The sequence below is a fragment of the Ahaetulla prasina genome, chromosome 4, assembly GCF_028640845.1.
Source record: "Ahaetulla prasina isolate Xishuangbanna chromosome 4, ASM2864084v1, whole genome shotgun sequence".
NCBI classification, from domain to species: Eukaryota; Metazoa; Chordata; class Lepidosauria; order Squamata; family Colubridae; genus Ahaetulla; species Ahaetulla prasina.
In genome coordinates this window covers 73,749,499-73,769,961 of record NC_080542.1, presented here as the reverse complement: position 1 = coordinate 73,769,961, position 20,463 = coordinate 73,749,499, and the positions used below count along the sequence as shown (strand labels likewise).

The 20,463-nt window shown below is 35.6% G+C and overlaps 1 protein-coding gene across 13 annotated transcripts in view; it reads left to right on the top strand.

Annotated features, from left to right (window-relative positions):
• Positions 1-20,463, top strand: part of BBS9 (Bardet-Biedl syndrome 9) — a 531,293-nt gene that overhangs the window by 287,063 nt on the left and 223,767 nt on the right. Inside the window, exon 21 of one of the 13 annotated variants that reach the window (XM_058183857.1) lies at positions 1,821-1,840. The exons of the other annotated variants lie outside the window; for them this stretch is intronic. Coding sequence (XP_058039840.1) covers positions 1,821-1,825 — 5 coding nt within the window. The 3' untranslated portion in view covers positions 1,826-1,840. Of the gene's footprint in view, positions 1-1,820; positions 1,841-20,463 lie in introns of those variants that run through there. 13 annotated transcript variants of the gene reach the window in all.

Below are 20,463 nucleotides of genomic sequence, written 5' to 3'. Positions count from 1 at the left end.
ATGCATGTACAGAGGCTCAAACCAAAGGTTACTTCCTGGTTAAAATCAGGAAGTAATGACATCTGGGCAGGTGAGTGGAGCCTCGTGCTGCTGCCATTACCGGTTCTTCGAACCATCTGCCACCATCGCTACCAGTTTGGCCAAACCAGTCCAAACCAGTAGCATTTCATCTCTGCCTAAGACATTTTTTTTAAAATGATAGAGGAAATTTATATACAAGATGTCTGGGGAGAAATAAATTTAAAAAAGACCCATTACACATTCAAATAGACACAAATCATGGTCTAGAATTGATATGATATGGATGTCCCCGGAACTAAGAACTGATATACTGGAGATGGAAATAGAACCTAGTGTTTGGGCGGACGGACCACAATCCAGTAAAGTTGATTTGGAGAGGAGTAAAGAACTTTAGGTGGACATTGAACCAAGTCATATTAAGAGATAAAGGATTCACAGTACTTATTCTTTATAACTGAAGTTAACAGTTGCTTTTTGGCAGGATCCAATCTGGGTCAGTCACCGGAATCAGGTGGTTTAGTCTTCTGAGCTTCCAAACTCATACCGGAGGTATCCTCAGAGAACTTCTTTCTACAGTTACATATACATACAGAACATACATACACCTCAGCTTCTACATTATGGTAGAGAGAGGTTCTCTAGGATGGGAATGTGAATCCAAAAGCTTGAAAGAATAAACCTCTGATCAGCGGTGAAATCCACTTACTTTCGCTACCTGTTTGGGAATTGGAGCACGCGCATGCACAGATGGTAAAAAAAGGGACATAATGACATCTCAGCAGGTGGGAGGAGTCTCCCGGCAGCAGTGCTACCGGTTCGGCAAGCCAAATAGAACCGGGGGGATTTCACTGCTGTCTTTGATCCTGGGGACTGACCCAGATTGGATCCTGCAACATTATTCAGAGACACATATATATTATTTGTGAGTTGCTTTTTTGGCACCTCCCATAATGAGTATGACGGAGATAAGAAAAATATTTACCATGGATTAAAGAAGATGCCAGTTCTACACTCGTACATTGTTTTTTTCTCAGCTGTTTTTCTTTAGTTTTAATCTTACTATTTATATTTTTTTATGTTTATATTATAATTTCTATTTCATTGTAAGCCACCAAGAGTCTTTCACATGATATCCCTTTTCTCATTAAGATCTCATGTTATGATCCAAATATATGCTTTTAGAAAAATGTACTATTTGTGATTGAAAATAATGCCTCTACTGATAATTTTGACTGGTTAATTGGGAAATAAATATTAAATATGTGCATTTTTAATGCACCTCCCACCGACCCGTGCGCTCTCACAGAGAGGGACTTCTCAGGGTGCCGTCCGCCAAGCAATGTCGGCTGGCGGCCCCCAGGGGAAGATCTTTCTCTGTGGGGGCTCCCACCCTCTGGAACGAACTTCCCCCGGGTTTACGCCAAATACCTGACCTTCAGACCTTCCGCCGCGAATTGAAAACTCATCTATTTATTCGTGCGGGGCTGGCCTAAATTTTATCTAAATTTTATTTTTATTGGTTTTAAATTTATTATTAATTTTAATGGGGTTTTTAATTATATATGGCCATTTTTATAATAAGTTTTTTAATTAGTATTTTAAATTGTATATTTTGTACTGTTTGTTTTTATCTTGCTGTACACCGCCCTGAGTCCTTCGGGAGAAGGGCGGTATAAAAATTGAATAAATAAATAAATAAATAAATAAATAAATTTTAAATGTAGACATAAAGGTACTCTATAACATTGTGTTACCCTGAAGTTTGTTCAATATTCACTTGCCATCATCTCTGTTATTAGTTTAGTTTGGAGTTGATCAGCTGGAAAGGAGCACTGTTGCCTTGTGTGAGATTCTCTGCATTTCAAGATAGACTGGTGAGGACAAACACAGATTAACTTTACACTCTATTGAAGGATTTGAAAAATGAAAAAATGGTAGTGTAAAAGTCATGTTCAGATATCATTACATAGTTTAGGAATGAATATTATTTTTACCCAGATATAAAAATAAATTGGTGTATAGACTGAAACATGTACAAGCATTGTGTATACATTTAGTCACAACCTATTTAACTTTGGCTAAAAAGGAGATTAAAAAGGGATAAAGGAATTAAAAAAGGGAAAGAGTGGATTTTACTCCATTAGTCATTGCCGACTATAGGGGATAGTGCCATTGAGCCAGCATGTCGGAAGACAGTTCTGTGGTTATGTGGTCAACATGACATTACAGAGCATTGTTACCTTCCCACCAAAGTTGTTTGTTTGCTTTTGAACTGCTAGATTGGCAGAAGCTGGGCAAGGAACAGAGCTCACCCAGTTGCATGGTGCTCAGGTCTTGAACTTAGGCTACTGGCTTTCCAACCAACAAGCCCAGTGTCTTAACTGCTGAACCACTGTGCCGCCTCAAGTATCCCATTTTAACGGATAATGGAAATAAAACTTTGATTGTGGTGCAATCTAGTTTGTGCTGGTCTAATTCACATAGTGATTTCTTGGTCTAGTGATAATCTGAATTTGAATCTTTAAGCATTGCAATTATTAGTTTATTTTCCTAGTAGTGTGGGAAAGGAGGAGAAGAAAAGTGCATAAATTTGTGATGTATGTTGTAGCTGAAATGTATTGCAGTGGTGTCTTGCTGAACAAACAAATAATTCACCTAATTCTTCGGGCATATACGTTTATGTAGAAGCTTGTGTACTTTAATATTTCTGAATTTTATAGTGATTTTCTTTTATAATAAAATGTTTATTGAATTTACATTTTATTATAGTTAGCATGACTATTTTTATTAAGCAGTAGCTTTATACAATATATTATTGTATTTAAATATATTCCGGCAGAGGTGAAATCTAAAAATTTTCCATACCAGTTCTGTGGGCATGGCTTAATTGGTGGATGGTTTGGTGGTCAGGTGACTGGGTGGGTGTGGCCAATAATAATAAATAATAAAAATAATAAACAAAGTACACAAAACAATAAGACGTACCAAAAACCAACTTTCACACTTTACGCGCACACAACACAACACAACACAACACAACACAACTGACTCACACCCAATGGCCCCTGCAACAAGCAGAAACCTCACACAGCCACAAAAAGCTCAAAAATCAACTTTCACACTTTTTCCACACAAAATGCCACATACAGCTTTGTGAGATTTTGTGTGTTTGTGTAGTTAGAGTGAAACACTACAAAAACACACCAAATCTCAGAAAGCTGCACAAATATTTTATTTTATTTATATTTTAAGATAAAAGCAGCTAAATTTAAAATTTTCTTAACTTTAAATTGCTATGTCTAAAAAAAAATAAAACTCCTAAAAAACTTTAAATTGCTATGTCTAAAAAAAAATAAAACTTCTAAAAAAATTAATTATTAATTAATTTTTTTAAAGCTCCCCCCGCAAAAAACCCCAGTTACTTACCAAATTGAAGGCACAAGGCAGGTAGGCAGGCAGATTCAATTGCTCACCGATGAGATTGATTGCAGGCAGCAGATTCAGTTGCTATGATGTAATTGACTGCAAGGATTGCAGCAGCCGAAGCAAGGCAGGAAAAGTGAACGACCCGAAAGAAGCAGCAAGCTGCCAAGCGGGCAGGTGGGGACCGGGCAATTGGGTGGGCATGGGCAGGGGGGTTAGGAATTTTTGCTACCGGTTCTTTGAACCACGCACCACCTTCGCTACCATAGCCTGATCCGATCCGAACCAGGAGCATTTCACCCCTGTTTCAGGTATCTCTCTGAAGCAAGGGTACAGAATTTGGTTCATTTGTTTTGGTTCCCACATGAGCTTTGGAAAATATGTTGAAGTCCATATGCTAGAATGGGATGCGACCAGAGCCAATTTTGGGAAAAGGTTTTTTGAGTTATTAATAGTAAATGAAATGTGTCTTATCTTACCTACCTGGAAGGCTCTGCATGCTACAAAAGAGATGCTAATATTTTTTATTTGCAAGCCCATTTTTTGTATCCTGCTCTATTTATTTTTGTCATGGTTTCTTGTGTCATGAATTTTACAATATGGCACTCCAAATTAAATGCTGTTTTATGAGCTTATAATACAGAAACTAATTTATCATTTTGTCATAGATTATATGAAATTATTTTTCCTAATATTGTGTTGAGTGGTATGATGAATTGACTTTGTGTGCTACCTAGATAACCATGTTATATATGTCCCAGAAATACTTTACTCACTGCCTGGACAACAAACCAGGGAAACAAGAAATGCCCTCTCTCCAGAAGCTGAAGGGGGGGGGGGAGAATCCAAGCATTGAATGGAACTCAGTTAACTCCACTCTCAACTATGTTAATAAAATTTGATTCTATTCTGACCAGTGGTCTACCAGTGGCCAGGAAAACCACCAACCCTGTTTTGATTCTGAGTCAACCTCTGACTTCATAAGCCTAGCCACAGTTCAGAAACTTAAGGCACCTACAGTTCCTATTAAATCTCCATTGCCAATGATAACTATTGATGGCCAAATTTTAAAAGCAGGCTCCATTACTCATGCCACAATACCTTTGAAGTTAATAATAGATCAGCATTCTGAAGAGTTGATCTTCTTTGTATCTTTCAATAGTGCCTGGGAACTACTTGATTATAATACTACAATCCCACTATAAAGTGGAAAAACTGGTTTATTGAGTTTAAAAATCCTGGATGCCTTTCTTACTGTGATCGGCCCTCCAAAACCCCCCATCAGCTCCCCTTAATTGTTCACAGACAGATTCCCAATCTGCCAAGTAAATATGAAGACTTTGCTGATGTGTTCAGGGAGGAGGAAGCCTCGGCCCTCCCTCCACACGGAGACTGTGATTGCACCATAAACCTGATCCCAGTGCCAAAATTCCCACCAAGAGGCAATATCAAATATCTACTACATAATTATAAACTTTAAAACAATATTTGGACTATAATTTGAAAAAGGGATTCATAAGACCCTCCCATTCCTGCCTCAGTTCCCACTTTTTTTGTACCCAAGAAGCAAGACCCCAGTGACCCTGACAATGCTGAGAAATTCCCACTGAGAATAGTCTATGATTACAAGGCTTTATACATTGTCATAGTAAGAGATCATTATCCACTGCAATTAATTCCAGATCTATTAGATAGATTACAGAAAGCAAGCATTTTTACAAGACTAGACCTCTGTAATTCTTACAATCTTATTCAAATATAAGAAGAGCATATTTAACCACCTTTTACACCAGCTGCAGCAAATTTGAAGACACAATGCTGCCTTTTGGTCTATATAACACCCCAGCCATATTTTCTCGATTCACGAACCAATTTTTTCAAGATTTGGTAGATAAATTTGTGGTCTTTTATTTGTTATTTTAATCTACTCTGAGAATGAGGCTCAGCACATAAATCATGTGTGCACAGTCCTCAGTAGATTAAGAGAAAACCACCTCTTTGCTGAGCCAGAAAAATGTGCCTTTGGTTTGCAAGAGCTAGACTTCTTCGGCTACCATATTTCCACAGTGTAAATGAACAGTCATTGGAGCTGGGTGAGAAGATTCCTTTTTTATTTAGACCCTAACCTTAAAAGAAAAAAAGAAAAGAAAAATCCAAGAAAAGAGACTCTTAGAACTATTTCTTAAAATGGCGAACAACCATAGAAAGAAAAATCGTAGACCCAAAAGAAAGGAACTAAGGGGAGAAAAAATAAAGACCTTTTAAAACATAAAAAAATGATTTTTAAACTGGGGAGGTGTTGTTTTGGAAAGGCATTATTAAATGCTGGAACTATCTACTTGAACGTCAACTTTGCTTCCATAAATTGAACTAAAATTGGATTAATCAATTTATCAGACTTGAAACAATGCTGAAACCTAAACTGAGGCACCATCTACTGATGAATGGAAAATATAACGTACACCTACAAGCCTAGGAAAATTCCTGATAAGAGAAATAAACAACATTCATCTGGAGGACTCTGGTGATAATGTTCTAATGTGAGAATAAGGAAGACTCTTAAGTAAAGTGATTTTTGATTTGTGGACGCGGCCTGGATTACTTAAATGGAACAGATTAATAATCCTGAGATGTAAAGAACTATGGTTATTGAACTTTCTGAGGAACAACATTGGACTTGAATATATTTTTTTTGGACTATTGAGTAAAGAGTGTGACTTACTAAAATAAGACAAGATGCTCCATCAAGAGGAAATGAGTGAGATTTCAAAAGAAATGGTGATGATGTTTCAAAGCATTAGGGATACTATGACAAAGAATCACAGAGAGATAAAGAACCTATTGCAAGGCATAAATGGGAAAATAGAAAATATCCTACAACTAGATAATGAATGAAAATAAAAGAATCAGGAAAGAGAAGAGACAGCAGAAAGAATGGAGGAAAAGACAGAACAGACAAACCAGCAAATACAGCAAGAAGAAGAGAAGGAGAAGACAATAAAGGTAACAATGACTGATTAAATAAACCAAGGGAAAAGTATTTTAAGAGATTTAAAAATGGAATCAGATAACCTGTCCTGGAAGATACTTATGAAAGGGAGATAGGGGTTTGGGTGGACACTCTGGAGATCTGGCAGTTTGGAAGATAGAGATGGGAGAAATATTCAGACTGAATGGTGAAGACAAAATGCTGATAGAAACAAAGATCCAAGAGAGGAGTATGGGCGACAAGCTAAAAAATGAATAAGAATTCAAGTATTAAAATGGGCAAGAGATAATGGATAGAAAGGAATTATTTTTTTTATTTTTTTCTAATAGAATGATTAAAAACTAGAATACAGATAGAAATAAGAATACACACCTTTATATAAATCAATAGTTAGATGGAAAGATTGGAGGGTGAAAGATGGTACTATTAGGGACGTTTAAATAATAGGATGATTGGTACTAGAATGGCGTATTGAGACTTTGAATAACCAAATAATGAAGGACTATGTCATAATATAAACATGTGTATTAACACTAGGATTTATAATGGTGGCCTGACTAGAAGCTAGAATAGAGGTAGAAATAAGAAATGGGGGGATATTAGCAGATATAATTTTTATATAATAGAATATAAGTAATAACTAGATGGAAAGATTAGAGGTTGAAAGATGGTATTACTATGTACCCTTAATAATATTGACATTAAAATGAAACATTGAAATATTGAATAACTACTCTAAAACAAATACGTATATTAATAGCAGCTGCCAAAAAAACCAACACAGTTCTGGGCTGCATAAACAGAGGGATAGAATCAAGATCACGTGAAGTGTTAATACCACTTTATAATGCCTTGGTAAGGCCACACTTGGAATATTGCATTCAGTTTTGGTCGCCACGATATAAAAAAAGATATTGAGACTCTAGAAAGAGTGCAGAGAAGAGCAACAAAGATGATTTATTTATTTATTTATTTATTTATTTATTTATTTATTTTTCGTATTTTTATACCATCCTTCTCCGAAAACTCAGGGCGGTGTACAGCAGAAATAAAACATAAATATCAAAAAAAATTAAAATACAATAGACAATTAAGAATCTGATTCAATAAGCTAAAGAATTAAAAATTTATAGGTAAAAATTAATAAAATAGAATTAATTCCCTTAAAACCCCATTAAAACACTCAATTAAAAACTGTATCGTTAGGCCAGCCCTGCTTGGTGAAAAAAGAAGGTTTTGAGCTCACGCTTAAAGGTCCGAAGATCAGGGAGGACATAGCCCCACAGGTAGTTCATTCCACAGGGCCAGAGCTCCCATAGAGAATGCTCTCCCCCTGGGGGTCGCCAGCCGACATTGTCTGGCTGACGGCACCCTGAGGAGGCCCTCTCTGTGGGAGCGCACAGGTCGATGGGAGGTTACTGGCGGCAGTAGGCGGTCCCGTAAATATCCCGGTCCCATGCCATGGAATTAGGGGACTGGAGGCTAAAACATATGAAGAACGGTTGCAGGAACTTGGTATATCTAGTTTAATGAAAAGAAGGACAAGGGGAGACATGATAGCAGTGGTCCAATATCTCAGGGGTTGCTACAAAGAAGAGGGAATCAAACTATTCTCCAAAGCACCTGAGGGTAGAACAAGAAGCAATGGGTGGAAACTAATCAAGGAGAGAAGCAACTTAGAACTAAGGAGAAATTTCCTGACAGTTAGAACAATTAATAAGTGGAACAACTTGCCTGCAGAAGTTGTGAATGCTCCAACACTGGACATTTTAAAGAAAATGTTGGATAACCATTTGTTGGATTTCAAATGGTGTAGGGAATCCTGCCTAGGCAGGGGGTTGGACTAGAAGGCCTCCAAGGTCCCTTCCAACTCTGTTGTTGTTGTTGTTGTTTTTGTTGTTGTTGTTGTTACTAGGATTATATACTGTAAGTCTGATTAATGAAACGAATATTGTTGTTGTTGTTATTGTTGTTACTAGGATTATATACTGTAAGACTGATTAATGAAACAAATGTTGTTGTTGTTGTTGTTGTTGTTGTTGTTGTTATTATTATTATTATTATTATTATTATTATTATTATTATTATTATTATTATTATTATTATTATTATTGCTATTTGTATTAAAATGAATTATACCCAGAGGTCACACTGTTCATGTATTGATATATTCAATGTATGCTTAAAAATAAAAATCCAATGAAACATTTTAAAAAAATATTTATTGCCCAAACAGACACTTTATATGTAACCATTGGAGCTATTCTCTTTTAAGAGAGAGAGGCAAACAACAACCTTCTACTATGGCCTTCTTTTCCAGAGCCTGGATGAATCCAGAACACTATTATGACATCTTCAGTAAGGAACTCCTTGCCATTAAGTACGCATTCCAGCACTGGAGACACTTCCTAGAAGGTGCACACCTTCCTATAGAGGTCAACACTGACCACAAAAATTTGTACACCTTGCAACAAACCAAGCATCTTTCGCCCAGAAAAGTCAGATGGAGCCAATTCTCCTCACATTTTGATTTTTACATTAAGTACATCCCAGGCTCCAAAAACTTAATGCCAGTTGTACTCTCTTGCAAACCAGAATATTCCTTTGTTTAACAGATTTCAAAACCAACAACAAGCCTGTAACCATCCAAATTCCAGCTTCATCAATCATCATCAACCACTGAGAGTGGGGAAGCTACCCAACTGCACCAGGACTTAAATACCAAGATAAAGGAACAGCAACAAGATCACTTCTCATGGGCCAGAATAGATGACCTCAAGGAGACCCTCAGTATATATCGTAACCCCGTTAGCAATGGAAGGAGATGCCCTGAAACACCGAGGCAAAATAATAGTACCTCCCCCCGCCATGCAGGGAAGAGGTACTGCAACTTTGGCACAATAATCAAATGGCAGGGCATGGAGGACTCTTCAAAACCCTGCACATAACCTTAAGAGACTTTTGGTGGCCTAGGATGGCTGTAGACATCAGGGAATATGTAGTTTCTTGCCACATGTGCAGGAGAGCCAAACCACTCCATCAGAAGCCTACAGGACTTCTGGCAATCACCACCTATGCCCCCCACCCTTGGCATATGGTTTCTCTGAATTTCATTACTGATTTACCTTCTGTCCAAAGCTTCACTGCCATATTAGTTATGGTAGATCTTTTCACCAAGATGACCCATTTCATACCCTGTAAGGGATTATCCAATGCCAAAGATGCACTTTATCTTTTTCTAGACCATATCTTTTGATACTATAGCATAGTCTCAGCACTTGTGTCAGACAGAGGGGCACAATTCCAATCTAGATTTTGGAAAGCACTTTTTCAGTTACTAAATGTCAGCCTATCACCCTGCCACAAATGTGGAGGTTGAAAAGTCTTACCACCTCTTCAAACAGTATCTGAAGTGCTGTACTTTCAGCCAAGACAACTGGCCATCGTTACTGCCACTCACACCTCACACCTTTTTTTACAACATTTTGCTGCACTTATAGACTTCAATGACACCATTTCAAGCCAGGCATACACCCTAAAACCATCCTGCACTGGACTCCATAGTTCCAGGGTGATTGACTTCTTACAAGAGCAATTTGCATCCCAACACCTGTTGAAAAAGCAACTTGACCAAGTGAAACAGGCTTACAGGAAGGCAGCAGATGGACATCAGCAGGAGGGTCCATCCATAGCAATAGGAGGTAATGTTTGGCTCTCTATTACCAGTAGATTCTTAATCACTTCAAAACCTTCCAAAAAGCTAAACGCTTAGTTTGTAGCCCTGTTCAGAGTTCTCTGACAAATTAATCTTGTCTTCCGCCTACAATTATCCCCTTCAATGAAGGTGCATCCAGTATTTCAACAAACATTACTTTTCAAGGATGCCCCCCCCAAGCACAATAAGAACTCAACAACACCCTTCACCACTGGTCATAGTAGAGGGAGAAGCAGGTTGAAGAAATTTTAGACTTGGAAAAGAGGTAAAGGCATCCATTACTTGATTCACTGGAAAGGCTACCAGTTTCTGATCGCTCCTGGAGAATGCATGGTATGTTAATGCCCCTGATTTGGTTTGTCAGTTTCACCAGCACTTCTCTGAGAAGCCAAGACTCACTAAGCTACCAGTGCCATGCCCAGTTTTGCCTGAGGCACCTCTTGAGGAAGAGGTTAACCAGATCCTCTGCATTCCTCTGAGGGAAGGAGGAAGACTTGCCTATGATGGGCCTTCCACATCCTTCCTTTAATTCCCAGGAAGGGGATGGAATCTATCAATTTTTTTATGTTATAGCAACCACCACCTGATTCACCAGCTCCTGCAGAGGAGCGGGAGGAGGATTCTTTTGAGACAGCCTCCCTGCCACCCTTGCCAAGTTCCCATGAGAGCTCAGACTTTGAGGACACAATGCTGGAAGAAGAAAGCAACAAAGAAGAACCCATAAAAGAGAAGGACCAAGATGGAGATATGGGTGATGTAGCAGATGACCAGGCAGGCTCTAGGAAGGGGTCAAACAAGTCCCTGCGCACCAGCAAGAGATCTATATCCAGCTCAACTTGAATGTCTCTCTTATCTCCTGCTCATTTCCTTTGATTGCTAGTTGGTTAGATTCTTGTAGAGAAGCTTGCAATAAATCTTTTTTATATAAAAAGTTTTTTATTTTTAAACAAACAGTACATCGTTAATCAGTGTGTCATGTGGGTACAAAATTTTTTGTATCATATTTAACATTTACCACCATTTTTTAATACTTAATATATCTTAACTTTTACATTTCAATTTAATTTATTTCAACATATTCTTTCCAAGTTTCTTAATTTTATATTGCTTTTTGTCTATATTCAGTTTCTATCCAATGGTAAAATTGCCCCTATATGTTGTAATACTCTGATTCTTCCTTCCCTTTAATTGCCAATGTAATCTATTCATTTCTTCACATTCTAATATTTTCTTAATTACCTCTCCCTCCATAGGAATTTTTTCTGCTTTCCAATTTTGTGCAAATACAAGTCTCGCTACAGTTATTTCATTATAATCAAATATATATTTTCTTTGCTAAATTTCTCCGATAAAATACCCAACAAAAAGAACTCCGGTTTTAAATCAATATGTTGCTGTATCATTTTCTCTAACCATGTTTGAATTTTTGCCCAATAATTTCTCGCTTCTGCATATGTCCACCACATATGATAATATGATCCCAGTGTCTGGTGATATTTCCAGCATTTAGTTGATTTATCTTTAAACATTTTTGCCAATCTTTCTGATGACATGTGCCATCTATAAAACCTTTTATACAAATTCTCTTTATATGTTGTTGCCATTGTTAATTTATAGTTTTTTTCCCATAAATGCTGCCATTTGTCTAACTCTATTGTATATCCAAAGTTTTTTGCCCATGCTATCATTGTTTCTTTTACTTGTTCTTCTTTTAATTTAATACAAAGTAAATAAGTATACAATTTTTAAATCATTTTCTCATCTGTTCCCATGAATATCTCATCCAGTTCTGTCATCTCCAAATAAAAACCATATAACATAGCATCTTTTTCATATCTAGATTGTATTTGGAATTGTGTATACCAAACCATATCAATCTCTTGTTCTTCTAATTCTTGTTTTGTTTTCATCTCCCCCTTTTCTGATAATATATCATTATATCTAATAATATTTCCCATATTCCCCACCCAATATTTGGATGTATTAATGCTTCCATTGTTGAAAGCCACTTTGGTATTTTCAAATAGTGTTTTTCTCTAAGTTTCTCCCATACCAATAATAAAACATTTCTTACATAATGTCTTTGAAAATAACTATGTATCTTATTTTTCCCATACCATAAAAAGGCATGCCAACCCAGTTCTAAGTCATGTCCCTCCAATGTTAATAACCTTGTATATCTTAGTACAATCCATTCTTTCATCCATGATAATGTTGCTGCCTGATAGTATAATTCCCAGTTTGGTAGTCCAAACCCTCCTCTAAACCTTGCATCTTGTAACATTTTTATGTTAATTCTAGCTTTTTTCCCTTCCCATATAAATTTTATTATAATTTTATTAAGATTTTAAAAATATTTTTTTCTAATTTTATCAGTATTGTTTGAAATAAGAACAACAACTTAGGTAATATATTCATCTTAATCATTGCTATTCTTCTCACTAATGATAATTGTAAATTCTTCCTTCTCTCCAAGTCTATCTCAATTTGTCTTTTTAATTTATAACACATCATGCTGTTAATTGAATTCCTATCTTACCTTTTTAGTAATCTGAATATCTAATTTCTCCATTAACTCCCTTTTCTGCTTCTCTGATGTTTTTCACCAGTATTTTTGTTTTGTCTTTATTGATTTTCAACCCTGCCACCACTCCATATTCTTCCATTTGTTGTATTAATTATGGTCCTACTTTTAGTGGTTCCTCTAAAATAAACACTAAAATCTGCAAATGCCTGTAGTTTATATTCTTTTTTAATTCTCATCCCTTTTATCTCTCTGTTTTGTTTTATGTTTCTATTTAATACCTCTAACAATAACAAATAATAATGGGAATACAGGACATCCCTGCCTTGTACCTTTCATAATATTAACTTTCTCTGTCATATCTCCATTTACCATCACCTTTGCTGATTGCATACAATAGATTGCTTTAACCATATTTATAAATCTCTCCCCGAAGTCCATAATCTATAATTGCTTTATCATAAATTGCCAATTCACATTGTCAAATCCCTTCTGTGTATCGAGAAATATCAATGCCATTTGTTTCTATGGATGTATTTCATAATATTCCAAAGTATTCAAAATTATTCTCATATTGTCTCTGATCTGTCTCTTAGGTAAAAAACCATTCTGGTCTGTAGGTATGAATTCATTTAACAACCTCTTTAGTCTATTTGCCATTATTGATGCAAATATCTTATAGTCTGCGTTTAACAAGGAGATCAGTCTGTAGTTTTTTATTTGTTATAAATCTGTCTTCTCCTAGTATCAAAGTAATGAATGCCTCCATCCATGAGTTCAGTATCTTTGTTTCTACTAGGAGCTTATTAAATACTTCCAGCGTTGTGTTACTTATTACATCCTGTAAAATTTTATACAGCTCTGCTGGCAGTCCATTTGGGCCCAGTGTTTTACCGTTCTTTTGTTTTTTTTAATCCCCTCGGTTAATTCCAGCTTCATTATCCTTTCCTTTAATGTCTCCTTGTATTTTTCTGGTATTTTGGGTAGTTCAGACTTTTCTAGATATTGGTTTATCTTTTCTCTTGATATTGTCTCTTGTTTATAGAGTTTCTGATAATAGTTTGCAATAAATCTTTATACCCATTTGAACTGCCTGTATCTCTTGATTTCTCTGGCATTTGATAAGCATTCTCTCAGCAGTTCGTCTATGGGTGCCATCTTACTGAGGTACTACTGGATTGTCAGGATCAGAGAACAGTAATTTTGACCCTCATCAAACTCTCACCCCTCTTTCTGACTTAAAGGTATATTCTCTCGGTGTTGGAGTAAAACTTCCATATATTAAGAAAGGTTTCCAGGTCTTCACCTCAACAACTTCCATACCCTTCTTTAGCCAACTCACTGTACTGGCAGGTATCTTGTATTTCAAATTGAGCTGGCTTTTTAGGATCTGTCTTAGCCTTTTGTGGTTCTTGGATGCTACTGTCTTCCTTTATTTCTCTGTGATTCTGGAATACCAAAGAATTTGTACCTGTTCTATTTATCTACTATTCGACCCACTGGCATTTTATTCTTAACTAACATCCACCCTAGCCACACATCACCATTTCTGATGACTATCCATTTTCCTGATAGTGTGATGGCTGGATTAGACAGTTGATACCTCATTCACTCTTAGTATAGTAATCCATATAGAGATTGTGGGCTAATGATAATTCCACTCTTGAACTTGTATTCAAATTCAGTCCTTGGCTTATCAGGTTGATAGGTTTCAGGTCTATGTAGCCTGGGCACTATTCTGGATACAGTGCATCACCTTGGGATGGGGTATATGTCACACTTTTAAAAAAAAATATTTATTTTTTTAACACACACATCAAGATACAATGCATTTTTTCTGAACAGAATATTGGCCAGGTCAAATTCATACAACTTTTAGTTTTCTTCCAACACATTTTATATGCTTACATTAATATATTTTCTCTCATTTTTATTTTCTTTCTTTTATTTATGTTGTATATCTAATGTTACCCTTCGCCCTTAAGTCTAATCATTTATCAACTTCCCTCTTTCCCCCACACTTGCTCCCTTTAGATTAAACCCTTTATTTCCCAGTTGTTATTTATAATCTTTTATATATATTACTTATCAAACATCAGAATCATTTCTATATTTGCAATTCAATAAAATTCATATAATATTAACCATAGTCATAAAAGAAAAGTAAAAAAAAAAGAAAACTCAAATTATCTTCATATCATTTCTAATAGTTTAGGTAAATTCCATAGTTACAATTAAAAACTTTCTTGTAATTTCAAATTTCAATATTAACATTTAAGCCATTTAATATAGTTTCAGCTATTTTTTAATTTTCTTCATTTCTCTCTCTCTTTTTGTTTTTTCTCTCAAAATCCTTTATTCTTTTTGCTTGTCCTGTATTTCCATCCACTCTTCTCCTCCCCCTTTCCCTCGTACTTCTCTTCCATGTGGTCCTTTAACTTTGTATTTTTTTCTTCCCCCTTTTTTTCCTCCTTGTCTCTTTCTTCCCTCACTATTTTTATCTGCCCTCCTAGTTTGCAATGTTTTTCCAGCTGCTCTCCTTATTCCCTTTTTAATTATTGTTTTGCCACTGTCAATCCCAGTGTAATCTTTTAAATTTTTGTGCTTTTTCTCTTCCCCCCTTCTTTCTCCCTTTGTCTCTTTCCATCCTTTCTATTTTTATCATTATTTTTTTGATCATTACTCCTCACACAATCATTTAATATTTCACAATTAGTATTTTCCCTTTTTCTTCCATGACACTCTCTTGCTTCTTCTTCATAGTTTCTCTGTTTTCTTGAGTAGATTCCATCACAGTTCCTAGTTCATCTGGTTTCAATTATCCATAAGGTCTTGTAATTATTTCTTTTATTTCACGCTTAAAAGTCATATGCATCTTTTTCATCATTTCCATTATTTCCTGCGCCATTCTGTATCCTCTGGGTTGTTTTTCGCCTTCCTTGGTTATCAAAGTCAAACCGCTTGTAGGCACACAAATCCTCTCCCAAAATTCACACCGGTCTTATTGCTTTAAGAAAAAACTTTTTCCACAACACATGTTAGTAACTGTAATTTTCCCTCTCACCTGAGGATGTCTCTCTCCAATCCACAATTCCAATCAACAATCTGCAAAAGAATTCATTTTGTTTTTTAAGACCAGAATTTACTACTTCTTTTTTTTCCCCTCCAAAAATTCAATTTAAAATCTGTATCCAATCTTTGCCTTTTAGAGTCCAATCCAAATCCAATTTAATGGGGAAAAGGGAAAGTCAAGAGAGATTCACTAAGTTTTAGTTATAATTCCCCCAACTCTTCCTTTTTTTAAAATCTTTTTTATTTTTAAAACAAACATACATAAAAACATAACATCTTCTTCAATTATAAATACAAAAGTGTGTCGGTTGTGCATTTTCACCATATTCATAGTTTGTAGTTCATCTAATTTCATGTTTTATCTATCTGGTATATATCCAAATATTTTTCTCCTCATTAATCGTTTATTTAACTATGAGTATTTCTTCCCTCACTTCATATAAAATGTTCTAAATTTAAGTTAACTTATATTGTACCAATCATTTCATCATCCTAAATGAATCATACATCTTTATGTTATATTTTGTATATTTCTACAATTCTTATATTGTAAAGACCTCTACCAAACTTCATTACCATATTTTTTTATCTAACCATCGATAAAATAAGTCCCATATCTTATAATATTGTTTATCTTCTTGTTCTCTAATTTCAAATATCAATTTGCTCATTTCAGCATATTCCATTATTTTCTTAATAACTTCATCTTGGGTTGGTATTTTCTCATTTTTCCAATTTTTAGCAAACATAATTCTAGCTGCTGTTACTACATTCACAATCAAATATGTCAGTTCTCTGTTGTATGTTTCAGGTATGATCTCCAATAAAAAAACCTCTGGTTTAAATCTATGTGCTTTTTTATCATTTTTTCCAACCATGTGTGGATTTTAGTCCAATATCTTCTTGCTTCTACGCACGTCCACCACATATGGTAATATGAGCCCAGTATCTGATGACATTTCCAACATTTTTCGGATTTATTCTTGAACATTCTAGCTATTCTCGTTGGGGGTAGAACATCTTATACAGATTCTCTTTATATGCAGTTGACATTGTCATTTTATAATTTTGCAACCACAATTTTTGCCATTTCTCTAAGTCAATCCCATGTCCAAAATTTCCCCCCAAGCAATCATTGTTTCTTTAACTTGTTCTTCTTCCAATTTAACATCTAATAAATATCCATATAATTTTTTAATTACATTTCCTCAGTACCTGTTAAAATTTTATCTGTTAGTCAAAGTATTATAAAAACCTTCTGTCTTAAAATCTTTATTGTATCTAGAATGTATTTGCAAGTAAGAAAACCAATTCATCTTTATATCTTGTATTTCCAATTCTTGCATAGATTTAAGTTCATCCTTTTCATTCAATAATTCAGTGTATCTAACAATTTGTTCCTTTCTAAATGTTATTGAATATGAGAATGCTTCAATAATTGATAACCAGACTGGAATTTTTAAATAATGTAATCTCTAATATTCTCCCAATTTAATAAGAAGGCCTCTCGTATAAAATGTCTTCTGAAATACCCTTGTGTTTTTGCTTCCTTGTACCATAAGAAGGCGTGCCATCCCAACAACGTCATGTCCTTCTAAAGTCAATATTCTAGTATTTCTTAGCATTATCCATTCCTTGATCCACATCAAATTTGTTGCTTGGTTGTATAATTCCCAATTAGGCAATCCAAACACTCCTCGTATTCTGGCATCTTGCAACAGTTTTAATTTTATCCTTGCTTTTTTGCCCTGCCAAATATATTTCAGTACTATTTTATTGAATTCTTCAAAATATCATTTCCCCAACCCAATTGGAATTGTCTGGAACAAGTATAGAATTCTAGGCAATATATTCATCTTAATTGTTGATATTCTCCCTATCAGTGATAGTTGTAAATTCTCCCACTTTGCCAAATCTGTCATGGTCTGAGATGAAGAACTTACTTTGAAAAGGGGAAAGTGTGAATCAGGTATTACACATCGGTCATACAAGAAGAGCACAGTATCCAAAAAGAGAAGCCACCTTCTGATTGGTGATTCAATTGTAAGGGATGTAAATTTAGGAAAGGATATGGAGGTTTTGAAAGAGGTCAGGTGTTTGCCAGGTGCTACTGCCAGCAGAGACAAGAGGCATATTCTTAAGAATGCCAGTAAGGATTGTGATGTTGATGCTATTATACATCTTGGCACAAATGATCTGTCCCAAAAGGATGTACTTTCTGTGCAGAATGATTTCCAGAACTTGGGGTATGAACTTAGTAGTATAGGTTGTAGACTTATCTTTTCAGAGGTTTTACCAGTATATAAGGAACAAAAAGGTAAAGGCCAGCGTATAATGGAGTTTAATGTGTGGCTAAACGAGTGGTGTAAAAGGGAAGGCTTTGGTTTTATTAGCCACGATGTCTGCAACTGGTCCAATGAAAAACTATACAAAAGAGATGGATTGCATCCATCAAGGAAAGGACTGAGTTAGTTAGCAATAAATTCACAGATTTTCTGGAGAAACATTTAAACTGAACAGTGGGGACAGAGAATTAATTGATACAGAACATTTCTGTCCCCAGGAATCCAAAATTAATAAGGTTATCAGTGCATGTAACATAGATGTCTGTGTGGGTAAGATTATCAGCCCTGCTATCAAGCAAAACCAAGCATTTAATAGTGAGTGCCATACCATGTGAACTAATCAAACAGGGGGCAAGAAAGTAGGGGCAGTCAGGCACAACACAGGTTATGTAGACAGTAAACACAACGGACTCAAAATTGACTCAAATGTCTATACACCAATGCACTGAGTATGAGGAATAAACAGGGTGAATTAGAAATTCAAGTAAATGAGGGCAGATATGATATTGTTGCCCTTATGGAAACTTGGTGGAATGAAACTGACAAATGGAACATACAGCTAGAGGGATATAAATTATTTAAAAGAAATAGACCAAATAAAAGAGGAGGTGGAGTTGCACTATATATAAGAAATAACTACATCTCTACAGAAATAGAGCACAACAATGATGAAAATTAACTTGAATGCATTTGGGTCAATATTAAAGGGAGGGAAAATGATATTGCCATAGGTATATACTATAGGCCACCCAACCAAACAGAGGAAGTAGATGAACTTTTTACTAGTCAGCTAATTAAGGTATGTAGGAAGCACATCACAGTAGTAATGGGGGATTTTCACTACCCTGACATCAACTGGGAGACAAACTCTGCACCAAGTGGAAGATCCAACAGATTCCTAACAAACCTAGCAGACAACTTTGTTTCCCAAAACGTAGAGAAGGGAACAAGGGGATCAGCCATATTGGACTTAATTCTCTCTAACAGAGATGAAATGATAGAAGGTTTTGAAGCTATAGGAACCTTGGGGGCAAGTGATCACGCAATATTGGAATTCAACATTATGCAAACACAAGTAGTAGAACAAATTCAAACTAGAGTCTTGGACTTCAAGAGAGCTAATTTTAATAAGTTCAGAGAGAGCTTGAGAAGGATTTCATGGATGAGACTCCTGAAAGGGAAAACAACTCAAAAAGCTTGGGAAATTTTGAAAAGTGAGATTATAAAAGTGCAGTCTAGCACAATACCAATGAAGAAGAAAAATAATAGATCTCAAAAGAAACCAGCATGGATGCATAAAGAACTATCTGACAAGTTGAAAGACAAAAAGGACAAGTACAAAAAGTGGAAAGGGGGGCAAATAGCTAAGGCAGAATATCAGCAAATAGCCTGAGCCTGAAAAGATGAAGTGAGGAAAGCTAAGGCTCACAACGAACAAAGGCTAGCGACAAAAATAAAAAATAACAAAAAAAGCTTCTTCCAACATGTTAAAAACAAGAAAAAAGTCAAGGAAACAATTGGCCCATTGCTGGGAGAAAGTGGCAAGAGGGTGACAAGCAACAGGGAGAAAGCAGATCTACTTAACTCATTTTTTGCATCTGTCTTTACACAAAAGGAAAAAACAATCCAACCTATCAAAAACAGCACCACAAAAAACAGATTAGGAACACAAGTTAAAATAGGAAAAAAAAAATGGTAAGTGAACATCTGTCTACATTAGACTAGTTCAAATCACCAGGACTGGATGGATTACACCCCAAGGTTCTGAAGGAACTGGCAGACGAAATCTCAGAACCACTGAACTATATCTTTCAAAGATCCTGGAGCACGGGGAACTGCCAGAGGATTGGAAAAGAGCTGATGTAGTTCCCATCTTCAAAAAAAGGGGGGGGGGAAACAGATCCAGGAAACTATAGACCTACCTTTAAATTTTATTGATTTTAAATTTTCTACTACTAATTTTTAAATGGGGTTTTAGTTTTTTATATATTTTAAAGTTTTAGGCCAATTATAATAAGTTTTTTAATTTGCATTTTAAATTGTATATTGTATTGTCTGTTTTTACTTTTGCCTGTACACCGCCCTGAGTCCTTCGGGAGAAGGGCGGTATAAAAATCAAATAAATAATAAAAATAATAAATAATAATATCAGCTTGACCTCAATACCAGGGAAGATTCTGGAAAAGCAAGAAACGAATCACCAAACACCTAGAAACAAACAAAGTAATAACCAAAAGCCAACATGGGTTTGTCAAAAATAGATCATGCCAGACTAATCTTATTGCATTCTTTGACAAAGTGACAAAATTAGTAGTCCAGAGGAATGCTGTCGGTATAATTTATTTGGACTTCAGTAAAGCATTTGATAAAGTAG